Consider the following 25147-nt stretch of genomic DNA (forward strand, 5'->3'; position numbering starts at 1 on the left):
GAACTGTGAGTTGTATACAAAAAAAAACTGTGAGTTGCACAGATAATAATGAATCAGGGAGAGAAAATCAGAGGAAAGTGAAAAGCACATAGAGCTAGTCTACTAAACTATATTTGTCAAATACATGTGAGCTTAAATTTCTGTACTTATGTACAAGAGTTGTCTTTGGAGGAAACAAAACTGCAGACTTAGCTAGATGGATACACACAGCCCAGAATTAAACTGCACAGCCACATTTATTGTTCCAGCCTGGAAAAACATCCCTTTTTTAAATTTCACACAGCAAAGCATGTTAAAAACTTCACTCATCAAATAAATGATAATTTAAACAAGAACTTGCTAAAGAAACCTCATCACAACAACGTTTTAGGGCCTGATCACTTTAAGTCCATGGGGCCATTAATGAATATCAACCAAATGTCTCTTTATAATCTGCAAGCCGTTTTTCCTACAACAAGAAGGCGTAACATGTTTCCTTGACTCAGGTGATAACATTAGAAAAGAAATCATGATTTGTTTCTTTTGCTGTAACAGGCAGACACTGCATTTCTTGTTGTGATCAGGAAAGATGGAACGACTGCTGCCCTTCTCTTGCTGCTATCAACAGTTTTTCACGCATTATCTCAATGCTTGAATAGTCCGGCAACTTAAGATAGTTCACACAAGTCATTACAGAGGGCAAGAAATCATCTGGGTTTTCTGTTGATTCAAACGTCTTTCGGACAATTGTCAAAGGTGGATTCAAACTCCGGAATCCTGATTAAGAGAAAAAGAAAGACAAGGAACTTAAGTTTTTAAAAAACATCAGCTATCAGAAAACATTCCACTGCTTTGCCGTACAATATTACACACAAGATATTCTTTCTTGCTTGGCAATTGCACATTCAATATACATTAAGTGCAAGGAACCTGCTTTAATTTATCATTTAAAAACTCGCTGTATAACATGGAGGCAACAGTTCTTTATGTCTTCTGATTTTTAAAATGGAATACCCACAGTGGTTCATGCCCGTAATCCCAGCACTCTGGGAGGCCGAGGTGAGCCAGTCGCTTGAGAGTTTCAGACCAGCCTGGGCAACATGGAGAAACCCTATCTCTACAAAAATACAAAAATTAGCCAGACATGGTGCTGTGTTGTGCCTGTAGTCCCGGCTACACAGGAGGCTGAAGCAGGAGGATCTCGCCTGAGCCCAGGAGGCAGAGGTTGCAGTGAGCCAAGATCACGCCACTGCACTTCAGCCTGGGTGACAAGAGTGAGATCCTGTCTCAAAAAACAAAACAAAAACAACAGAATACCAATTTAACTTACATTAGGATTCAATCTGAAAAACCAGATTTTAGAATCCATTCTCATCTAAGTCAACTAAGAGTTTAGAATGTACAAATGGCCTGGAATTTTATCTAACCAGCATTACATGTGCATTAGTAATCCTACTTCAATATGTTTAAGACAATCCCCATGGATTTCCCTGCTAGTGGTCTCAATGTACTATAATGATACTGGAATAACTAAGAGGCACTGCAAGTGAGATAAAGAATCTCCTGCTGATGGCACTGAAGTTTCACACTCACAAACCCACCCATAGGTAGAATAAATGCTAAACATCAACATCGTACCCACCTCCAACAGGCAATCTTGGGCTACCAGTCACAAACTGGAGAAATAACCTCTGCTGCTCATTATCAAAACTACTGAGAATCTCAAACAAAAACTTCACAGCCCGACTATAACAGAAATAAATATACCAAAATTATTTCATCAGGTTAAAATAGAGTTTTAATCACACTGCATCGCATCACATGACATAAAAATTAGATTAGCACTTTTAAATTACACATACATTTTCCATTACAATGTACTTAAATTCGTTTCTGTTATGACTAGAATTCAAATGGCATGATTACAGTTGTAATAAGTAAGACTTGATCTGGAACTGTACAGATATTTCTGCTTTACTATATGTAATAATGGGGAACAAGATTAAATCTGTCTTCCCCAACCCCTAGTATTCTCACAGAAATACTTGAGAAAGAAACCCTTGGGTCTTAATTTCCCATCTTCAGAGAAATAAGGCCAAAACAGAAGTAAGCATCCATTAACAGGTAGACACATTTTAAAACGAACCACTCCAACTTTTGTTGTTTACACATGTGCGCATGCGTGTGTACACACACACCCCTCTCCACATTCTTCAGAATCAACAGAAAAACTGGCAGACCCCAGTACTTACCTGTCATGAGTATAACCGTGATCAGGCCTACAGCATTCCATCAGTGTCTTTGCATCCCAAGTGTCTGCTTTACTGCCACAAAGGAGCTGATCCAGCTGTGAGTTTAAATAAGGGTAAAAAGAATTACTAAGGAAACATTTGCTTACGTGAGTGAAAATAAAGGTCTACGTGTACCATAAAAGAGTATCAGTCTCAGTACTAAAACCTTCTGCTTGGGACCTCTTTCCAAAAAAAAAAAAAAAAAAATTTAGAGATTCCATTTCCTTTTTAGCTGTACGCTATTAAGTACCCTGCCCATCTGCAGGGACTTGGTTCCTGAGAAACCCTTCCTCTCAAACCAAAAACACCTGATGACCCTTGATTTCAGTTTTCCTTTCTTTTTGTTACTTTAGGTGCTTTAAATGGATAATCTGCTTCTAGTCAGGGAGATTTTATAAATCCTGGCTTTCAGAAACACAAAGGTATACAGTAACAGATGCCAAAGGAGAGAACATTGAGCTGGAGAAAGAAGTGGTAGAAGCAAGCTGAACTAGGACACAGCAAATGGGTAGGTCTTTACACTTTGTAGAGAGGCATGTCTACGCTACATGGTTGGTTGTATGGGGGCCAACCCAGATATTATAGAATGAATATTAGAAAGCAATAAATGCTTTCATGTCCTTAGAAAATCTATCATCAGTTTCAAATTAAAACCATGCCTTTCTCTGGTTAACTGCTGATTTGTAGAAGACTGCATACTTTGAGAAAATCCAATTTGAGGCCAACGAAATTTAATATCTATTATATAATGCTCACTGTCTGGTCCTATATATTTAAAGACAAAGCTTTGCTCTGTTGCCCAGGCTGAAGTGTAGTGGCCTAATCACAGCTCACTCCCGTCATGATCTCCTGGGCTCAAGTGATCCTCCAACCTCAGCCTTCCAAGTAGCTGAGACTACAGGTGCATACCACCATGCCCAGCTAATTATTTTTTTTATTTTAGACAAGGTCTCACTATGTTGCCCAGCCTAATCTTAAATTTCCGAGCTCAAGTGATCTTCCCACCTCCATCTCCCAAAGTGCTGGGATTATAGGCTAAGTCACTGTGCCCAGACTATTTAATTTCCATTACTCTGTGATAGGGGTTATTCCAATTTTACAGATGAAACAGTCCTATCAGATACAGTAACTTGGATAAGGTTATACAGCAAGTGGTGAGGACCATGATTCTATTCCAGGTGACAAGCAGTGCCTACAAGTATCAGGCACACTACATGCTTAAAAAAAGTAGTAAATCGAAGTAGACACAAACATAACTGAGATTGAAATGTTAAGTTAATCAAAAATTTACAGATTTAATCAGTAGTGAACATACACTCTAAAACTAGTATTCAAACAATAAATAAAAAGGTTTCAAAACTGAGGGAAACTGGACACATTCTAGAGGCTTTCTGTATCTCATTACCAGTGAGTAGTTCTTTTGAGATTTGGCACTTGAAATTAAAGACGGTAATATGGTTTGGCTGTGCCCCTACCCCAAATCTCATCTTGAACTGTAACTCCCACAATTCCCACCTGCTGTGGGAATGACCCGGTGGGAGGTAACTGAATCATGGGGGCAGGTCTTTCCCAGGCTATTCTCATAATAGTGAATATGTCTCACGAGATCTGATGGTTTTAAAAAGGGGAGTTTCCCCGCACAAGCTCTCGTCTTGTCTGCTGCCATGTGAAATGTGCCTTTCACCTTCCACCATGATTGTGAGGCCTCCCCAGCCACGTGGAACTCTAAGTCTAATAAACCTCTTTCTTTTGTAAATTGCCCAGTCTCGGGTATGTCTTTATCAGCAGCATGAAAACAGACTAATACAGGCGGCTAGAGAAAACCAAGCACATAAATCCATTTCTTCCATTCTTAGAAGTATTCTCTGTATTTGGCAATTAGATAATTTATAATACTTTCTTAAAACTTCAAGGACTAACTTTGATTGTGAAACAATGTCTCATCGAAACGAAGTTTAGTTAAGGAATAAAGTCAAGCCCCCTCCATGTCTCTCTTTGCTTCCACAGCAGTACAGAAACATGCAGAACATGCCACACACAGCACAAGTCCCCGTTCTCCACTGAATGGCATCGAGGGTCTTGGCTGACAAAGATGCTATGCTTACTGTCACGCGTGGAACCTGCTCCCCCAATCTAAGAGGGGACACCTATTTAACATTCTTCCTTGCTCAGGCAATTTCCTTGTCTTTCCCAAACATCCATCCCCTGCTATCTAACACCCATTTTTTTGTTTTTGTGCAACAATACGGTCTTTGACTAGGCAGCACAGAAAACACTCCACTACAATTATAGGTATGACCATTTCTTTTAGATATAAGCTACTCACTTCCTCCGGGTAGAAGTACTGAAGATGACTGAGTGGGAAGACTGATTCAAATCCATCTCTGAACGAATCAAATTGCCTAGAAACGCCTTCATTTAGTGCCCAGAATATAACCAGCTGCAAAAAGAAAGTTTTCAAAAAACTGTGACAAGATTTCAAATCTCTTTACTATTTAATATGTGACAAAGTACAGTGAAACACCCTTCTGGATCACTTTATAAAGAACAAACAAGTTATTAAGTCTTTAAAATAATCTGCTAGAAAACTACATGAGTAAAACATCAGGTCAACATCTAATGTGGGGCCCCTACCAATAACAAAATGTAAAAAAAAAAAAATGCCATGTGCATTTACATTTAGTGTGTTTTAAAAATCTATTTATGTGAAACCCATGCCATACAGTTATATTACCTCACTAGATGGGAATCAAATGAGAATTTCCCAAGAGGATAAAATGTTATTGAGAATTAAAGGTAATGTTTGAAGAATCACAATTAGCCACTATTAAGGGTTTTTAATTTTTAATGTAAAATGTTTAGTTCTAAATCCTGTGAAGTTCTTAGAACCCAACCTGTCTGCAGTGTGTGCTTCCTACTAAAAGTAGGCAAAGCCTGGAAATGAAGTCACATGCAATTGAAGGGTAAGAAAAAGCAACTCTTATTGGTCCAACATTATCTAGTCATCACTGACTTTGGGTAGCCCAATGGGTAGATAAACATCATTTTCAGATAAAAATGAAAACATTAGGATTTTGTTGATAGAAAATTATAAGCATTAGTATAAATTATTTTAAGATAACCTTAACCTAAATGTTAACTCATTATTTGCTAGTAAGATGGAAGAATAGCTTTCACAAAGTCAGTAGAAGAAACAGGATGCGAAGACAGTCCTACTGAATACTAAAAGGAATTACTTATGAATCACAGAACTGTTAAGTAACAGGGGACTCTGGTTATTATTATTATTTTTGAGACAGAGTCTCGCTCTGTCGCCTAGGCTGGAGTGCAGTGGCATAATCCTGACTCACTGCAACCTCCGCCTGCCGGGTTCAAGCAATTCTCTTGCCTCAGCCTCCCGAGTAGCTGGGACTACAGGCGTGCACCACCACGCCTGGCTAATTTTTGTACTTTTAGTAGAGACGGGGTTTCACGATGTTTGTCAGGCTGGTCTTGAACTCCTGACCTCGTGATCCGCCCGCCTTGGCCTCCAAAAGTGTTGGGATTACAAGCGTGAGCCACCACGCCTAGCCACTTATTATTTAACCTATATTCTCTCTCTCTCTCTCTTTTAAAGCTGATGAAGAAAATGGTGATGAAGTTCTACAGAGGCTCCATCTAAAGTCACAAAGCAAGTTAGTGGAAAGGTCAGTTCAAGGGGTAGATAGCCATTCTGACCTAAATCCAGTGCCCCTTCCACCCAATGTCAGGAATAAACCAAAACAAATTTTTCAAACATTGGTAATAAGGATCTATATAGTGGTAATTTAAAATACAATTTGTGTTCAATATAAAATTACTTTTCTTGAATTTAGCAAATATAGTTAAGCATCACAAATTAATATATACATGCTTTTTTTTTTGAAATGAAGTCTCATTCTGTTGCCCAAGCCGGAGTGCAGGGGCATGGTATCAGCTCACTGGAACCTCCACCTCCCTGGTTCAAGCGGTTCTCCTGCCTCAGCCTCCTCAGTAACTGGGACTACAGGTGTGTGCCACCACACCTGGCTAATTTTTGTATTTTTAGTAGAGATGGGGTTTCACTATGTTGGCCAGGCTGGTCTTGAACTCCTGACCTTGTGATCTGCCCACCACGGCCAACCAAAGTGCTGGGATTACGGGCATGAGCCACCGTGCCCAGCCTAATATATATATATGTATGTATTTTTAAGAGAAAGGATCTTGCTCTGTCACCCAAGATAGAGCGGAGTGGTGCAACCTTGACTCACTGTAACTTTGAACTCCAGGGCTCAAGCGCCCTCCCACCCCAGCCTCCCAAGTGGCTGGGACTACAGGCTCATGACACCACACCCAGCTAATTTTTGCATTTTTTTGTAGAGACAAGGCCCCTACTTTGTTGCCCAGGCTGGTCTTGAACTCCTGGCCTCAAGTAATCCTCCTGCTTCTGCCTCACAAAGTGCTGGGAGGATTACAGGCGTGAGCCACTGCACCTCGCCCATAAGTTAGTAATTTGAAAGGTGTCACCAAACATAAAAGTGTGCACTGCACGGTGCCTGGAGTAAATTCTGTCAAGCTAGCTGCCTTGATGGAAATGCAAAAATGCAATTTAGTGAGAACATAAATAATGTCTCTTTTCACTTGTTTTTTAAACTAAGAAAACGTGGTGTAATTTGATGGCATTCAAGCCTGAGGAGAAATAATTCAAGGTTATATAAGACAGGAAATATCTGATATGTGCACTCAAGAGCAAAGAGAAGCTAGCGCCTTGTAAAGCAGCCTTCATGCAGTGGTCCTGGGGATGTGGAAGGTCTCAAGCCATAGCGTGTGCAGCCAGAAGCAAGGTACAATCAGGCAAAGTCCTCCGTCTTCACAACTGGCCTACCCCCCAAAGACGCAGTTACATACTCTTAGATACTCCTCTAAATTGTGGATAGTGACTGGTATATCCTTCCCTCCTTTCTTCAGTTCGATATTGGGAAACCCTGGCAGAGTGAAATCCAGTCCTAGATCTTCAACTGAGCAGCCATTCATAGTCAAGGTTTCTAATGCATACTGTAGACTCTCTTTGGTCTAAAAAACACAAATGGGGGAGAAATGGTGTCAAGCAAAATTAACTTACGGTTGTTTAAAAAAATAGAAGATATCCTAATAAAATATAAGCTATCCTAATAAAGCTGATGGGTTCAACTCTTAGCCTCTTTATTTTTTTCCTGGTCATAATCTACATATGAAAGAGTCACTGAGATCACAAAGGAAGTAAGCATAAGAAAAGAGAGCTGAAGTGCTTCTTCATTATGAGATGCTGCTGCTCAGTTTAAGCATATGCAAATCAAATTTCACAGTAAGTGCATAATAGGTTGCATATTAGTTAATTTTAAGAATGTGGACCCTAGAACTAGACAAACTTTTCATAAATTCTAGGCTAATCTTGAATCCAATACTGTATAAGTATACAGCGAATACTAATAATACAGTTGGGAAATCGTAAATATAAAAAACGTACTATCTAATGAGAGTGATTAACTTTCTACCCCTGCAAAGCTCAAGTCTACAGAATGAAGCCTGGAGAGACTTCATTCAACTACTTCAGGCCTCTGATGCATAACAAGTTTGTATCTATGCAGCAACACTGTGATCTAAAAAAAAAAAAAAAGTTCCAAGAAATCCCTAAGAAAAGGCAAGCAATACTTTATAAGACAAATGTTAAGAAGTCTTTATTACTCACTTTTAAAAAAATGTCTAAGATTATGAAAGGCCTATGTAAATTTTTTTAAACGTAAGGATCAAAAACCAACATGCAAAAATGCAAATTCCATCTAAAAATGAAGACAACAAGTTAGGAGAAAGAAGACAAATGGCTTTCCAAACTGGAAATGCCTCCGTGTATGAAATTCCTATAGGGTAACAATTAAGGTACAGAAAATTAGTCATTTAAACTAGAAACAGTTAGAACGTTCTGATTAATTAATTAGTCATTTTTTAAAGAGCAAACTAAATGCTGTTTAGGATTCTAAATAATTCAGAATATCAATGAGGTGGCAGATTATTGAAAGTAAACGGTCACAGAATTATGTCCATTTTTACTTCTCTGCAAAAACCCACTTTTAAGCCTCTCTCCATTTTAGGTGTCATTTGAAGACCTCCAAAGGGAGGCATTTTATTTTACATTTGAAGTATTCTTCAGCACAAAGATTTAAAAAAAAAAAAAAGAAAGTTCTCCGTTTTCATGTTCCCCCCACTGGTAAGCTCTCAAAACTATCCTCTGTGACTCCCTGTCACAGATCAAGGTGATTACTATTACACCATTGGAAAGTCTTCTCTCATAGCTACCAAGGAAATATCTTATTTCTAAAGATGTGCATTACAAAGTGTTGTTATTAGATAGGAATCTAGAATTTACAATGTCCTAGAGATGTTTAAAAGGAATTTACATTAGTTTCTCTAGATTTTACATATTAAGTCGAGAAACTAACGTAAATTCCCTTTAAACATCTCTAGGACATTGTAAATTCTAGCACATTTTCCATATTTCTTTAGAGAATTTAAGCTACCAAGTAGAATCTGAGCCAGGACAACTTGCCCCATCTGTATATATACTTTATTAAAGAAACAGGATGTGGTTTTTCAGAATGTCACCATTTCTCATGCTCTTGTTCACAGTTGGTTATTATAATAAGTCAATTTCTGGAATGTGGATTCTGTGCCACTCATTTTATATTTTTAAACTGACAGCATCAGGAATAATAAAGGATAGAACAAATCTCAAAAAAACAAACAAACAAAAAAACTACTGACAAGAGAACTGTGGCGGCATACTGCATTTGAGACAAGCATGTATCACAGAGCTTGCATGGTGTGGAAGCATGCAGACAGCCTGGGTTTGAGTTCCTACTCTGTGTTCTCTAGGTGTGCGACCTTAGGCAGGTTGCTCAATCTGTCTGCCCTGGTTTGCTCACCAGTAAAATAGAGATAACAACAATACCCCAATCTCATATGGTAGTTGTTGGGATTAAATAAATTAACATATATATGGTATCTAAAACAGAGCCTCCTGTTTTACTTGCTTTTTTGTTTCTCCTTTTTTTGTTTTGCCATTATTTACCTAAGAGATAATCCTAAACAACACTGTAATAGTTTAAAACTTACCAAGTTGTGAAGGGAAAATCAAAATGGTTCTAAAAATTCTAAAATGACAAATTCTGCACAGAAAAGGTGGACTTGGCCTCTTTGAATACCAATTTCTCTTAACAGACTTACTTTTTCAAACAGCACCAAATAATTACAAATTAATATGGGAGATAAAGTGAATCTTACAAATCTTCTAATAAAAAGACACACTAAAATCCTATCCCTCTACCATAAGATTCTCTCCAACTCATCAGGAGAGGTGACACTCTCCCTCACTACAGAATCTTAACTTGCTATTCTTACTTAATTTATAAAATGAGAGTTGATTTAATATTGGTCCATGTTACCAGCCCAAACAAGCTTTTTGGGTCTGTGCCACAAAAAAATAGAATCTTGTTTTCTTCTAATAGCAGATACAGAACCATTATTAATCTCAGATTGAGTTAAATAATTTATCTATTGTTAATTATATACATTAAAATTATACAGTAATGATATGAAGTTCAAGGTTATCTATAAGATGTCACAGAGAAACCTCAAAATGTATTACCAAGGAATAGTTGTTGGCACTCACGGTGACCTTTAAAAAATATCTTCCTGAGATCTCTAGAAACAAGACTGTTCCTAAATTAAGCTAATTTTTTTGAAAATAAATCTGTTCTGAGAATAGTTTTACTGATTCAAATGCTAAAAGATGATATAATGTCTGCCCAGATACATAATACGTCCATCTAAAATTTAATTGAAAGGAGTCCTTATTTATGGTTTGATTTAGAATTGTATTTGCTAATCAAGATGTTTATAGCCTGCTGTGAGTATAGGTCATGTGACCCACTGTGAAATCATATGTCTTAGTTAGTACAATACAAGAATTAAAATCTTCTAAAATAAAACATTAATATAACAACTGAGTCAAATACAAACTATTTAACAAAAGCCTCATTTTTCTAAAATAAAGACTTGATCTACTGGACTGTTTCTTCTAAGCCTACCTGGGATTTATCTTGTTCAAGTCTTTTCTTCTGTCTGACAATGTCTTCTAGGTGATAAACTGATCTGGCTACAACTGGGTCGATGTCAAACAAATCGTGTGATGTCAGTGAAGTTTCTTGCCGTAGCATCCATTTATAAAAGGGTAAGCCAAGGGGAAGGTCCACCTGAAATGGAATATGCATAATATTTTCACTGTCACACTGAACTTCCAGCATTACCTCCATCTAAGGCACTTCAGGAGATCATTTAAATATTAATAGGTCAAGTAATCCCCAAGAAAGAAAATTCTGTAGTTAGGAACTATTTCTCCCACTACACAAAATTGATTCTCTTGATTTGGGGCTCTAAATGCATTTCCACTGTAGTCTGTGTTACTGAATATCCCAATGCAAAAAATGTTAAGGGAAAAAACTTCCTATATTTAAAATAGAAAACTAAATGGAACTTCTAAAATAACTGATAAACTGCCCACTCTTCAGTTAAAGTGAAATTGTAAACTTGTCAATTTGGCCACAGGTGAAAATGTCTTAAACATACTGATAAAGTGCCTCCGAAAACATGAGAAGAGCACGGTGGCTCATGCCTGTAATTCCAGTGCTGTGGGAGGCCAATGTGAGAGGACTGCTTGAGGCCAGAAGTTCAAGAGAAAAAGAAATGAAGAAATGTCCAGAAACATTCCAACCTCTATGAATACTGATCACTTGGGTTATTTTCACAACAACACTCTAATGTAAATTTAATGAAGTTTAGTTACATGCACAAACTTTCCTACTGAATTAAAAAGGTAATGTCAGACTTTAAAAAATAAATAATTAATACCACCTTAACTTGCCTGATTATCTGAATCCTGCTATCCAAGGAGGGGTCCACAACCTGGCAATCGGGCATGCCCTGGGAGCTGACAGGAAAATTTAGAATCTTGGACAGTAGGACAGTCTTACCCTTGCCCTACTGAATCAGAACTGGCATTTTTAACAAAATCCCCAAGTAATTCATATGTGTATTGAAGTTTGAGAAGCATTGCTCTAAACTACAGCAGTAAACTACAGGGGACTGAGGTACTTGCACAGAACATTCTACACCAAAACTGCAAAAAGCAAACCATCCTAAACTTACCAATCTGAAATCCATGATAGCCTTGGCCATTAATTTTCCTAAGAAGCGAAACTTCATCTTAACCTTTGCGATATGAGCTGGCTTTGCTGTCCTACCAAAGGGAAGCGCAAACAGGCCCTGGAGGTTTTGAATATACTTGGTCCCTTCTTGGCTCCCTGAAAAACAAGCAATTCAGCAAACTTTAGATGATGTTTCCAAAAACAAAACAAAACCTGGTAACTAAGAACATTTAAGAAATTAAGCATTCTCAAAATTGGAGTGCAGATCACTGAATGAAGTCCTCTAGAACTGGACAGGCCTTCCCTATTTGATAAATGAGAAAACAGAGGCTAAAAGAAAGCAAGCACAGCTGTCCATTAGAAAGTAAATATGTCTAATAAACTGTCAGAGTCCATTACCTGATCTGAGTAACACAAACCAACTAACTTACAGATAGGCATTACCTTTTGGATTGCTAAGAGTTACTTCTTCACCTCTCCAAAGACCCAAGTCAGCTCTCTGTAGTTCCTGAGATACAAGCGCATAAAACTCCAGTGTAGGCCCAAGACCTGTACCAACCTACAGAAGAACACAAGCAGAACGATTTCAAATTTTAAGAATTGTGTTTTTTTACTGCCAACCTCTTGGAAATGTGCACACTAACAGCAACTGTTTACCAGGATGCATTAGAGATTATTTTCCAAAATGTCCTGGCTGGATTTATTCTTTCAGTCCTGGTCACCTGAAACAAAAAACTAGCAACTCTTTATTATTTCCTACCCGCTAAGGCCCCAACATGTCAGCTGAACAATTTCAGGTTGTACTCACAGAAGTGCCACTGTGGCTACATATCTTTCCTTCAGGAACAATATGGCATTGTCTGCATATGGATGTCTTTCCCCTTTTTCTCTTTAGTGAACTGTTACCCCAAAACCAGCTCAAATGTCACCCTCTCAAGGGGAAGGCTCCCCCCAGCATCTGCTCCCAACAGTTAATCTGTTCCTTTTTTCTTGGGGCTTATTTTTCAGCTACTTAAATACTTACTACATTACTTTACCACAATTTCAGTATATGCTTGCATATTTCACAGGATGATAACTATTTTGGTCACCCTGTTATCTCTGATAGTACCTGACACACAGTAGCCATTTAATAGAGATATGTCGAATAAAATACAAATAATGGAAGGTCTGATTCCACACCAGCACAGAAAGGACTAACGGCCTCATACAGGACACCAATGCTTCTCAACTCCCAGGGTGCACTGGAATCCCCAGAGCTTTATCAACATGCACATATAGGGGTGCCACGTCCTGAAGATTCTGATCTGGCAGGTACAGCTTAGAGCCTGGGCACTGGTATTATTAAACAAGTTCTGAAGGTGACTGTGCAGCCTAAAGTGAAACTACTCCTCCATGAGACACCTGATGTGGACATGCCTGAAGCAGTGTTCATAGCTTGCTCCTTCCTTCACGATCTGTCAAGGTCCCGCCAGATCAGACCATAAACAAAGATATGCAGGTAGTGACAAGTTCATATCATAGGTTATACTCTAAATCTAACTGTAACCCTGTCAAGAAGGCAACATTTATAGATTACTTGTAAACAAGGGGTACTATTTTAGCATTATTACAGTTACTCTTAAAAATTACCCACACTAGCTTAAAAGTTCAGAGGTAGTCCACTGAACGTTTAACTCTCTCAAAACAGAGATCTGCTTGGGCCTAGTGGTGCTTTCCTGATTAACCCCTAATCCTATTAGAATTCCACACCAGTAAATGGTATCACCATTAAACCCAAAATGAATAATCCCACCAAATCCTGAGAGCCGTCCTTGGCCATTCTCTAAACTCGCACAATCCAATCCATCAGTAAATACAATAAGCGCTGCCTTCAAAATGCATTCTAAACTAATTACCAACTCTACCCAGCTGCCATTCTCTGTCATCTGGTCTACTGCTAAAGCCTCCTAGATGCACTAGCATTCCCGACATCTTATATCCCATTCTCACAGGAGCAAGCGTTAATCCTTACAAAACACAAGTTCACGGCATCCCTTTGCTACTTTCCAAAGGTTTTCCATCTCATTCAAAGCACAGCTCCAGTTCTTACCACGGCCTACATGACCCCTCTGCCCACCCTGCTCAGTCTCTCTGACTCCTACTACTCTGTCCTTGCTCTCTATGCTCGAGCCACACTCATCCTCCAACAGGCTAGGAACACCGCTTCTCTGTTCTTGTGCTAGAGATACTCTTCCCCCAGACGCAATGACTTGCCTCCACTCAAATGTCCTCAGACTGCCCTACACATCCCCATAATGCTTCATCCTCTTATTTTGTTTTACTTTTCTTCCACATGGCCTAACATATATGTGTACATGAATGTGTGTGTATGTATTGGCCTCCCCACACTAAAAGATAAGCTCCATCATGGGGGTGGGAGTACTTTGTATATTTTGTTCTGCACTGAATCCCAGGCACTAGAGGACTGAGGAACAAAAGAGAAGCAAAGAAAAACCTGCAGTAACACATGGTATCCACTAGATGGTGCTAGTCAATTCTCCTTTTGGCATAACATTATCTCAGGTTCAACAGAAGTCACAGATCAAATTAGTCTATTTCCTTCATCCAATGCTGTTGTTTCTAAAAGGATTCTTAAAATATTAAATCACTAAAAGCACTTCCTCTGTGAGCCTCTGCAGAAGGTGGAAGGCCCAGGTCATGTTTGCTTTGCTGATACAACCTGGGGGTGGCCAGCATCCCCACAGAGTAACCTGATCTCTTCAGGGATTATCATTCTACCCAACTACACCACTAAAAGCGTAGGTACTTGGTTGAGCTTCATTTTTCTTTTTAAAGGAAAGGAAAGCATAAAACCCTAGAAACAGAAAAACAAAAGTTTGACAACTTGACTTAAAATGGAATCTTTTTCTCTCAAAACTAACACATACTGGCACTTATTATGTGACAATGTTCTGAGTGTTTCACACATTGCAGCTCATTTTACCATTCCAACAACATGAGGAGGCAGGTGCACTAATTATGTAAAGAGCTGAGAGGACACTGATGAGTTTATGTTAACTTGCCCAAAATCACATAGCCAGTAAGTGGGCAGGCCAGGCTCCACATTCCCTGCTCCTGATCTTCCACCTTCCCAAAAGGATACTGGGTCACTGGGTCATTTGTAACCCTAATCCTGGGGGTTTGGGTGGCTTGTGAGCCCAAAGACTGGTATAATCCTTCCCTGGCTTACCAATCATCCCAATTCAAATAGGATCCCACACTGTGACCTGACATTTTCACTGGGATTCTTCTAGAGCTAGTTAGAAATTCTTCCTAAAGGCCACCAGCTGACATGTACAGCTGAATTTGAATCATAACCTGAAGCCCTATGCATCTCACAAAGTCAGTGCTTGTGAGGTAGGGGTGGAGGTACTTTCCCCTTCCTCAGTGAAGCAGCTCCTGGAATCTTTTCCGAGGTCAACAGGTAAGACCCATGAAGGAAGGGCATAAAATCTTGACCTTACATTAGCAATCCAATCCTGCTCCTTAGAACAACCTGTGTGAAGCCATTTTGAGCTTGTTTAGGTTTCATGCAAGATGCAATTTTAACAGAACCATGAGGGATGAGAGAGGAAAGATATTTCCTGGCAAGAGAAAAATATGCTGAAGAAAGTGGAATGTACGTTTAAAGAGATTAAAAACATACCAAATGGTTAGAGCAAAGGTCCTGCAGTCTTATGAGTAACAAATTTGGATGCACCAACATATAAGAATCGCATCCTCTGAGCAACAGCCATGATCAAGCTAGATTCAAAAAATCCATATCTCTTATGCCAGCAGTCCAGGGACTCCACTCCATCTGGCCTCCTCCTTTCTATCCCCCTTCTCCCAACACTTCTACAGCAGTACTAACTTCTGCCACTCACCACCAAGCCTGACCCTTTGCTCAGGCCCCATCTCCTACTAGAAAATGGTTTCTCAATCTTCCTGTTCTCTTTCACTAAGGTCTAACTCAAGACATCTTGAGGACAGCACTCCTTGTCTGAATGCATCATTCAGTTGGCACCTGTACCACTACCTTGCCACACTCTTTGGTACCTTTGTCCTGTGTCTCCCTAACTACGCTGTAATCTTTTGAGTGCAGAGACTCTGCCATAACCTGGAACCCTAGCATGCAGTATACTTTCCAGTACACAACAACTTATAATTTTACCTTTGGTGACTGAATATTCTTAGCTTTTTAAAAGTCATCAAGAAGGAGAAAATGCTTAATAAAATGAATGAAAAATCAAAGTCATGATTAAAATTACTTAAATAGGCACAGTTAGTATCACACACTAAACTGCTAAACCTATCATACTTACCATGAGCCAGTTCATGTACTCAGTTCATGAACTCAGTCACAACTTTGAGGTTATACTATTATTACCTACATTTTACAGATAAGAAAGCTGAGGGGCAGAACCTCCGTTAAGAGGTTCAGGGAAGCCCCAAAACTCTACGTTTTGTCTTAAAACAAAAAAAATTAGGTGAAAGAAGAGGGGGGAAGTATCCCAAGAGACTTTGCTTGTTTAAAAGTATCTGAAAAGAAAGAAAAGACAAAGACTAGAAGAGAAGTTTTATTTTATTCACGGATGATATAAATGTCTATGACACAAGGCAGCAAGCTATACAACTGGCGGGCCAAACTACAGCTCAGCCCCAGGGTCTGTTTTTGTACTTTCTGCAAGCTAGGAATAACTTGTATTAATTTTAAGCGATTAAAAATAATTTGAATAGTATTTCACAACATGTGAAAATCACATGAACTTTACATTTCTGTGACTATAAAGGTTCACTGGAACACAGCCATGCTCATTCAGTGTCTATTGCCACTTTCACACTACAAAGGTAGAAGTGAGTAGTTGTGATGGAGACCATGTGAGCCACAAAACCTGAAATATTTACTATCTGGTCCTTCACAGAAAGTTTTCCCAAGCCATGGGTCTACAATAATCGTGATTTATTAACAAGTTTTAAGTTTATGAAGGTCACAGAAAACAACGTTATGATACAAAAATGAACTGTATTTCTAGAAACCAACAAACAACTGAAAACGAAAGAACAGTATCATTTTCAGCTTCATCAAAAAACCACAAAATATTTGGAGGGAAACAAAATATGTGCAAGAAAGACCTCTAGATATAAATAATGAAAAATTAAAGATTCAGATAAGTAGACACCACATTCATGGATCAGAAGACACAATGCTGTAAACATGTCAGTTCTCTCCAAACTGATCTAAATTGAAAGAAATGCGAATCAAAATCCTGTCAAACTTTTTGTAGACACTGGCAGGCTGATTCTAAAATTCACATGAAATAAAAGTTGAAAGTAATCAAACCATCTTAAAAAAAAAAAAAAAAAAAAAAAAAAAAGAAGGCCAGGCACGGTGGCTCATGCCTGTAATCCCAGCACTTTGGGGGGCTGAGGTGGGTGGATCACCTGAGGTCACGAGTTCGAGACCAGCCTGACCAACATGCAGAAACCCTGTCTCTACTAAAAATACAAAATTAGCTGGGCGTGGTGGCGCATGCCTGTAATCCCAGCTACTCTGGAGGCTGAGGCAGGAGAATCACTTGAACCCAGGAGGCAGAGGTTGCAGTGAGCTGAGATTGTGCCATTGCACTCCAGCCTGGGCAACAAGAGCAAAACTCCGTCTCAAAAAAAAAAAAAAAGAGAGAAAACAAAAAAAAAAAAAAAAAAGGAGGACTTATACTACCTGATTATGACTTACTATAAAGCTATGGTGATCAACACAGTATAGAATAATAAGAACAGAAAAAAAATCTAGAAAGAGATCCAGACATCACAATCAACCAGTTTCCCACAAAGGGGTCAAGGTAATTAAATAGGAAAAAGAATGGTCTTTTCAGCAAATAGTGCAAAAAAATCTGAATAGCCTATGTCTTAAAGAACTTCAAACTGTAATTAATATATATATATAAATTAACTTAAAATGAATCACAGATGAAAAGCCAAAACTATAAAACTTCTAGAAAAACAAATATAAGAAAAATCTGAGACCATGGTTTAGAGAAAGATTTCTTAGGATACAAAAATCACAAACAAGGAAAAAGAAAAAAAAAAGATAAACTGGATTTCATCAAAACTGAAAATTTCTGCTCTTCCAAAGACATTTTATAAATAAATGAAAAGATAAGCCACAAACTGGAAGAAAATAATGGCCAAAATTCTTGAATACTTCTCCAAAGAAAACACATGAATGACCAATAAGCAATGAAAAGGTCACATTATGAATCATGAGGGAAATAAAAATTAAAACCACCATAATATGCCGCTATACATCCACTAGAATAACTAAAACAATACCAAGTGTTGTGAGTATGAGAAGCAATTGAACTCGCATATATACATTACTGGTGGGAATGTAAAATGTGACAGCCACTTTGGAAAAGTTTTGTATCTCTAACAAAATAAAAACATATCTCTATCTTACCAAATGACTTAGCAATTTAGTTCTGAGGCATTTACCCAAGAGAAGTAAAAACATGTGTCTCCACAAGGAAATGAATACAAATGTTCATAGCAATGTTACTCAAAATAGTCAAAAACTGGAAACAACCCAAATGTGAATCAACTGGTGATTGTTAAACATACTTTGGTGCACCCATATAATGGAATACTCAATATATAGTTCATATAATGGAACTACTCCATAATAGGAAACAAATTGACACATGCAACATGGATGAATCTCAAAAGCATTATGCTAAGTGAAAGAAGAATGACAAAGGCTACATACTGCATGATTCCATCTATGATATTGTAAAAAAGACAAAATTACAGGGACAGAAAACACATCAATGTTTATCAAGGGCTGAGGATGGGGTAGGGGATAGAATGACTGATTTTGCAAAGTGAAATGGGGGCACTTTTTGTGGTGATCGGAGTATTCTTTATCTTGACGTGAAAGTGGTAACAAATTGCATCTGTCAACCCTTAAAACTACATTTTTGAAGTATGCAATTATTATTTATATCTCAGTAAACCTGATTTCTTAAAAAAGGCAATTCAAACATTTTGAAAGTTATCAGCTGTTTAAAATATCCTTTCAATTTATCAACTCAAAGACTAACAACGCAAATGTGTTCTTACGCCAGGAAAAAAATTGCCTTTTATTATTTAGTTGAACCTTTGAAAAATGGAGAACTTAGAACAAATCATTCAAGAGAAAAGAGAGCTAAGTCTCCCAACTGTCTTTCAGAATTTCATAGTACCAAGAAACTCAAATAACATTTAATCAAGAGCACAAGTCAAGCTAAATAACCATCACCAGACTCCAAGCTCACCTCATTTTCATACTGGATTTCTAACATGGCCCGTGAGCTGCCGAGGTCCTGCATCACAGACTCCGCCTGTTTCAGCAGCTCCTCTCGGTTCACAGTACGCTACAAAGAAAGTACAACTGTCAGGAAACTATGCTCTACCAATATTACATTTTAATAAACAGGTGGCATTTCTTGAAATGCAAAAGAACAAGATCAACTCAATTAACACTTATTTCCTTAAACAGGTAACTCAGAAAAGGTTAAGAGGTAGCTGTATTGCTACAAACATCAACAGCACCCTGGCATACATTAAGGAAATCAGATGCAAGAGTAATTACTAATTTATCTTGTGGCCATGGCAAGTTCAGAAAATTCAAGTTGGGGAAGAAAAAAATCGTCTTTGCCAAATATCAGTGCAATTCTCAGGGCTGCAGTTTCATGAAATTTCCCTGGGTACATTTATATTTAGATAGAGAGATAGATATGGAGGTGACAGGTCAAACAGGTGAGCTGGAAACCTACTGGCTCTGATCTGCCAAGATCCTACAAGCACTACTACAAACACCTGCAAATGAGATTTTAAAAGGTCCTGCTAGATTTCTAATTTATGCCAATATCGGTGCTTATGGAATCCTAATAAAGATACGAATAGGATGACTTTTTTTTTTTTTTTTAGACGGCGTCTTGCTCTGTTGCCAGGCTGGAATGCAGTGGCACCATCTCAGCTCACCGCAACCTCCAATTCCCTGGTTTAAGTGATTCTCTTGCCTCAGCCTCCCAAGTAGCTGGGATTACAGGCATGCGCCACCACGCCCAGCTAATTTTTTTTTTTTTTTGTATTTTTAGTAGAGATGGGGTTTCACCATGTTGGCCAGGATGGTCTCGATCTCCTGACCTCATGATCCGCCCGCCTCGGCCTCCCAAAGTGCTGGGATTACAGGCAGGAGCCACCACACCGGGCCCAAGAAGATTTTTTTAACTACAATGTTTGCTTTATGTTTTGTTTTGCTTTTCAGTATACACTTCACTCCCTGCCATCCATCTAACTCCTTTATTTTATTACTAATGTCTCTTATGAAACTTTTGGAGATAAAGGCTTTAGGAAAAGAAACTTAAATCCCTAGCGGAAAAAAACAGGTAAATGAACAGAATAGACCTAAGTAAAAACAGTGCTGGTGAGAACTGTAGAATCGGTCTCCACTGGAAATGGCTCAGGGCCCCGTGGTTCAGAGCCACAAATGTGGAGCCAAGATTAGAAACACAGATTAAGTTAGCAACACTGGAGCTAACTGGTATAAGAGACTCAAAACATATAAAGGATTTTGTTTCAGGCTCTTCTAATTGGAGTGACTTGTTAAGGGAATGAAATGGATCTGATTAATTCCAACTATTACATAAGGGATCAATTTTTAAAGGCAGGAGATAGTTTGAACTCCTAATTTAGAATGAAAAAAGTTTCAGTGAGAGAAGACAAGATTCTTTCTTGGTCTAAGAGTTACGGCAACTAAAAGAGAAAAGAGAATTGTAGAAATTATTTCAGAAATTGGGGGGTGGGGAGGAGAGAAACTCTTAATGAAGGATAAGGAAGAATCACAGCCCAGTTCCAAGAGACTGAAAGGAAAATAGGGCTAGCTGACTATGACCAAGGCCTCCAAGACCAACATGCATATTTAGATACACTACATTTCTAGTTTTCCCATTATTTTGAAAAGCTCAGATTATTTAAAGATTTTGGGGAGAAACTTACTTTTTTTCTATCCAATCTAGGTGCAACTCTGCTATCTTGAGAATCAGACTGGTTGATTTCTGGGTTGGTATCAAGTAATCTTTGCATTGCTCGGTCCCGATCAAATGCAGTTACATAAAAAAGCATTTGCCGGGTATCAAAAGGAAAGAAAAATGGGCTGTAAAAAGATGCAATGTAAGTTTATTATCTGGATGAGAATCAGAAACTACTTAAAAAAAATCCAAACTTATATTAGAAACAACTTTTGATATGATATAGAAAATTGTAAATAAAATCAGTAAAAATTGTTTAGGTCAATTTATTTATTTATTTTGAGATGGAGTCTTGCTCCCGTCGCCCAGGCTGGAGTGCAGTGGTGTGATCTAGGCTCACTGCAACCTCCGCCTCCCGGGCTCTTGCAATTCTCCTGCCTCAGCCTCCCAAGTAGCTGGGATTACAGGCTCCTGACACCACAACTGGCTAATTTTTGTATTTTTAGTAGAGACGGGATTTCACCATGTTGGCCAGGCTGGTCTTGAACTCCTGACCTCAGGTGATCCACTTGTCTTGGCCTCCCAAAGTGCTGGGATTATAGATGTGAGCCACCACGTCCAGCCAGGTCAATTAATTTTTAAGAATTTTCATACTTCTTATATGAAATTTCTAAGTGATCAAGTAATAGTGCATTAAGTAGCCTTTCAATGCAGAATCTGATATTTAATTTTTAAAATCCTACACTTAAGTCGATAGATCATCTTTAATCTACCTGAAGGAAGTATAACATAACTAATGAAAGCTCATTTTTAAAATATGACCACCACCTTCATGAGGCACTTGAATCATCCTGAAACCAGCCCTATCTCCCAGTCCATGTCTGTGGAAAAAACTGTCTTCCATGAAACTGGTCCCTGGTGCCAAAAAGAGTTGGGGACTGCCGATTTAAATGTATATGGCCAGTGGCTTACATTTATCACTGCAGTTCTAGAGTCCCTGACCCAAGCAGGCTCAGAGAATCAAGCAACTACACCTCTGGAATCCAATTTTATGACAGCAGATAATTTTGACTATCCTCAGCCAAACTGCTATGTGTACTTTCCTATTTCATACATAGACACATACTACCAAGAAGATCCAGCCCCCAAACTTGCCTAGTCTGTTTACATGCTAAAGCCACACAATTAAGCAAGTTGTGATCAACAGTATTAATAAACATTTGACTAGGTCCAGTAAAGACAATGTTTCTGTAACAAAATACATCAAGACCAACCCAGTAACATTTCCAAGGCCACCATTACAGAAGTGATTGTCTTACCAGGTTTTTCCTAGCTCAGTAAGCCATGTTGGGATGTTTCCTGTCATGATTACTAAAGGATCTTGAAGTTGCCTATTTGCTTTTGCTGTTAACTTACTGTTAATAAATTCACTAGTTGGAATAATTTCCTTGCACATTGCATTCTGTAAAATGTTTAAAAAAAAAAAAAGTCTACATGTAGCAAAACATTAGGATTATATTCACAATCTCTTCCATTATCCCCAAGTCCATGCAAAGTACCCTGAATTCACGTGCTGGTTTCCAACATACAACACACAGCCTCTCATTACTGTGTCCCAACTAAAACAATTCCCACAATACACTGTTAAGCCCTCACACATACCCCTTGCCACTGCTGCGCACGCCCCCCAGCCACTGCTGCTGGCTCAGTCATTCAGTGATGTTGCAGCTAATGTTTCATGCAGGGCCAATTCCTTTACTCTTCTCTATGCTATATAAATATCAAAGGCAGCATGCAACTTTCACCCAACTTTTACTTGATATATAAACTTCTGGTTACATGTACCTAAAGAATTTTAACTATAATAAATCCATGTTCAAGTTTCATATTGTAGCTTAATTTCACAAATTTATTCCTAGAGAGAATTTTACAAATCTGCCAAGAGAATTAATCTAAGACTGTGGGCCAGGAGAAAAAAAAGTGGGGGAGAAGTTTCCATTGATGAGTACATTGTACTTTACTGGGCTAGGAGCCCTGCATTTAGCTGAATCACTGTTTCCATTTCTAGTGCAATAGGAAATTTATCAATCACAGACCATGAAAACTTCATAAGTAGGCAACATTACTCACATCATACAAGTAATACCAGTATCGACTGATAGCATGTAAAACTCTTAAAAGAAGGATCACATCTAATGACGGGTCTTCAAATGTTATATTTTCAGGTGGTGTGGGAATGAGGTAAACTTCTAAAGGATTTGATACTGATGGGCACACTCCATCTAAAGGACAAAAGATCAAAGTAAGTTTTGATCAAAGTTAGAAAGGCTAAGCCAGTGCAGCCAAGGTCCTATCATCGCTAAAAGAGTAACAGAAGTTGTTATAGTCAACGCTTGGAATCCTGTTAGTAGGGTATTGATAAGTTTGACAATCTTCCCATTTTATCTTACATATAAAGTGCCTTGGCTTATAAAAATTTCACTTTCCCCTCCCATACACAAATAAACATTATAATGGAGGAAAGCTGACTCCTCCACATTTCTCCTTTATACCAGAAACAATGGCAAACAGTAAAATGGCTGGAGGAATAAAAACAAACTGTTTAAATTTAAGTTCACTGTTACAGAAATTTCCCAGATCTTTCATATCCAGTTTATAACTAGACGAATACCTCAAAATTAAAAATCTGGTAAAAGAGACTTGGTTATTTAATGCAAGGCTTAGGACTGAACAGATTGTGAGGGTTTTCAAGTAGGGTCTGCAAATCCTTTGTTATTAGACTGCACTAAGTAAAGGCATCAAAAAAATAAATCTGAGGGATTGAAACAGTTGCCATTTACTTATAGCACGCAAAATCATACCACCATCATTTCATAATAGAAAACAGCATGTTTAACACCAAAAACGTAACAATCTCAAAACTAAGAGCCTTTTATATCGAATAAACTTAGTTTTGTGAAAAAAAAAGTGCTACAGGGCCCTTTTCTGTGGACCAGGGAAACCAGTGTGAGAAAATTACTGTGGTGGCGGCAGGGAGCGGGGGGGGGGGTCCTCCATGGAACAATAATATTGTCTAACTCTAAGGCATTGTTAGTATCGTATTTTTAAAGGGAAGAGGTGGGGGAAGAGAGGAAAACTATAGACAGGAAGGAAGTATTACAGAGGAAAATAAGTCTATTAGAAAGTGACGGTTATATTTGATGGTCATTACATTACCTGGCATCACTTTTTATAATCACTATAATTGTACTACTGTCATGGGTGACAAATAAAAAATTAGGGGCCAATTGGCCAATTATCACTACCTTCAGTCTCTTGTTTAGTGAACATGTTCTACCAATGAAATTTGTTTCAACCTTCATAAAAACCTGAACTCTTCTATGAACTGGGAATAAGTTTTTTCCCAATTTTCCTTCCCAATTTAATTTTGTAGGTACTTAATTTTTCATTTTCTAGATATTAAAGTTGAGGATTAGATGTGATCAAACTGTCTGTAATTTCATTTATTTCTCAATTATATTCAAAGATTTTACTACTAAATCCAAATCACTCTTTGAAAATCATGAAAATGGGAAGATTGCCCAGTTGGCAATCCATTTTCCCCTTTATCTACCATCTTACCGTGCCATAACTCATCATGCTTTTTTGCATTTCTAGGGGAAGTTTTCGTTGGAGCTGTTTGGGCTCTTCCTCTTTTACCACCAACACAATCTTTATTACTTTCTTCATCCTCTCTCACAGGTTTATACCTAAAATGACAAGACAGTATATAAACCAAATGTAGATTTTGAAACTGATACAAAGCCAAAATCTAAGCCACAGACACCACAGTTACCAGAAGACTGTTGTGAGATCTATTCTCCTCTCTCTCCCTAGTGTGAATCTGGAGAACTTCTTAGAAGAGATCACCTAGAGACCACCTTCTCAGGAGGGGCTGCCTCAGAAACTCCAATGGTGGTTCTGGGAAGAATGGCTCTCTTCAAGCATATGTAGCAGACACTCACAGACAATGCAGGAACCTGCATCCAAATGCCTCTTAAGGACTCAGAGATGCCCAACTTCAGATTACCTAATATCTTATGGCAACATTTTTGTCTTAATTAAAGACCTGAAATAAATCTAGAAAAGCAGATGTAAACCATGATTACTGTCCATGGATATACGTTTTCCGGTAGAATGAATGAGGAGGCTACATATACATATGCTCCTTATCAAATATTTGAAATCGCCTTTCAGAACTAAAATGTGTGATTTAGGGCCCCCATCCTTATGAAAGCCAGCCATTAAGTTAATGTGAATTCTAAAACACAAGAACAGTTCCAAGTTCATGAAAAACCAAAAGAAAGAATTTTCAGACTTGCCATATTGTATGAGTCTTTGTCCAAATACCAGCTCTGCCTAGAGGATTGCTCTCATCATCTGTGGATTCTCTTTCATCTTCAGCCTGTATACTAAACTGCCGTACTGCCTGATACACAGTCATGTTATACGGCAGCAAATGTTCTCCAATATAAAACTGCAGCCTGTGTCTTACATTTCCTGAATTTAGGAACTGAGCAGCCTGAATAAAGCAAAGCAAAAGCCATTTAAGCCAAAGGCCCTGAACTTT

At 38.3% G+C, this 25147-nt stretch overlaps 1 protein-coding gene across 50 annotated transcripts in view; it reads right to left on the bottom strand.

Annotated features, from left to right (window-relative positions):
* Window positions 1-217: 217 nt before the first annotated feature.
* The window catches only part of TRIP12 (thyroid hormone receptor interactor 12), a 159019-nt gene continuing 134089 nt past the window's right edge, over window positions 218-25147 (bottom strand). For all 50 annotated transcript variants that reach the window (XM_055379644.1, XM_055379641.1, XM_055379652.1 and 47 more), the window contains 14 exons: window positions 24900-25099; window positions 24160-24287; window positions 22669-22820; window positions 21858-22000; window positions 20567-20723; window positions 18841-18939; window positions 11951-12065; window positions 11508-11662; window positions 10391-10555; window positions 7176-7340; window positions 4597-4710; window positions 2232-2326; window positions 1622-1725; window positions 218-756 (listed from right to left, as the gene is read on the bottom strand). In XM_055379644.1, coding sequence (XP_055235619.1) covers window positions 560-756; window positions 1622-1725; window positions 2232-2326; window positions 4597-4710; window positions 7176-7340; window positions 10391-10555; window positions 11508-11662; window positions 11951-12065; window positions 18841-18939; window positions 20567-20723; window positions 21858-22000; window positions 22669-22820; window positions 24160-24287; window positions 24900-25099 — 1989 coding nt within the window. In that variant the 3' untranslated portion in view covers window positions 218-559. The remainder of the gene's footprint in view (window positions 757-1621; window positions 1726-2231; window positions 2327-4596; window positions 4711-7175; window positions 7341-10390; window positions 10556-11507; window positions 11663-11950; window positions 12066-18840; window positions 18940-20566; window positions 20724-21857; window positions 22001-22668; window positions 22821-24159; window positions 24288-24899; window positions 25100-25147) is intronic.

Source organism: Gorilla gorilla, chromosome 11 (genome assembly GCF_029281585.2).
Source record: "Gorilla gorilla gorilla isolate KB3781 chromosome 11, NHGRI_mGorGor1-v2.1_pri, whole genome shotgun sequence".
In the NCBI taxonomy this organism is placed as follows: domain Eukaryota; kingdom Metazoa; phylum Chordata; class Mammalia; order Primates; family Hominidae; genus Gorilla; species Gorilla gorilla.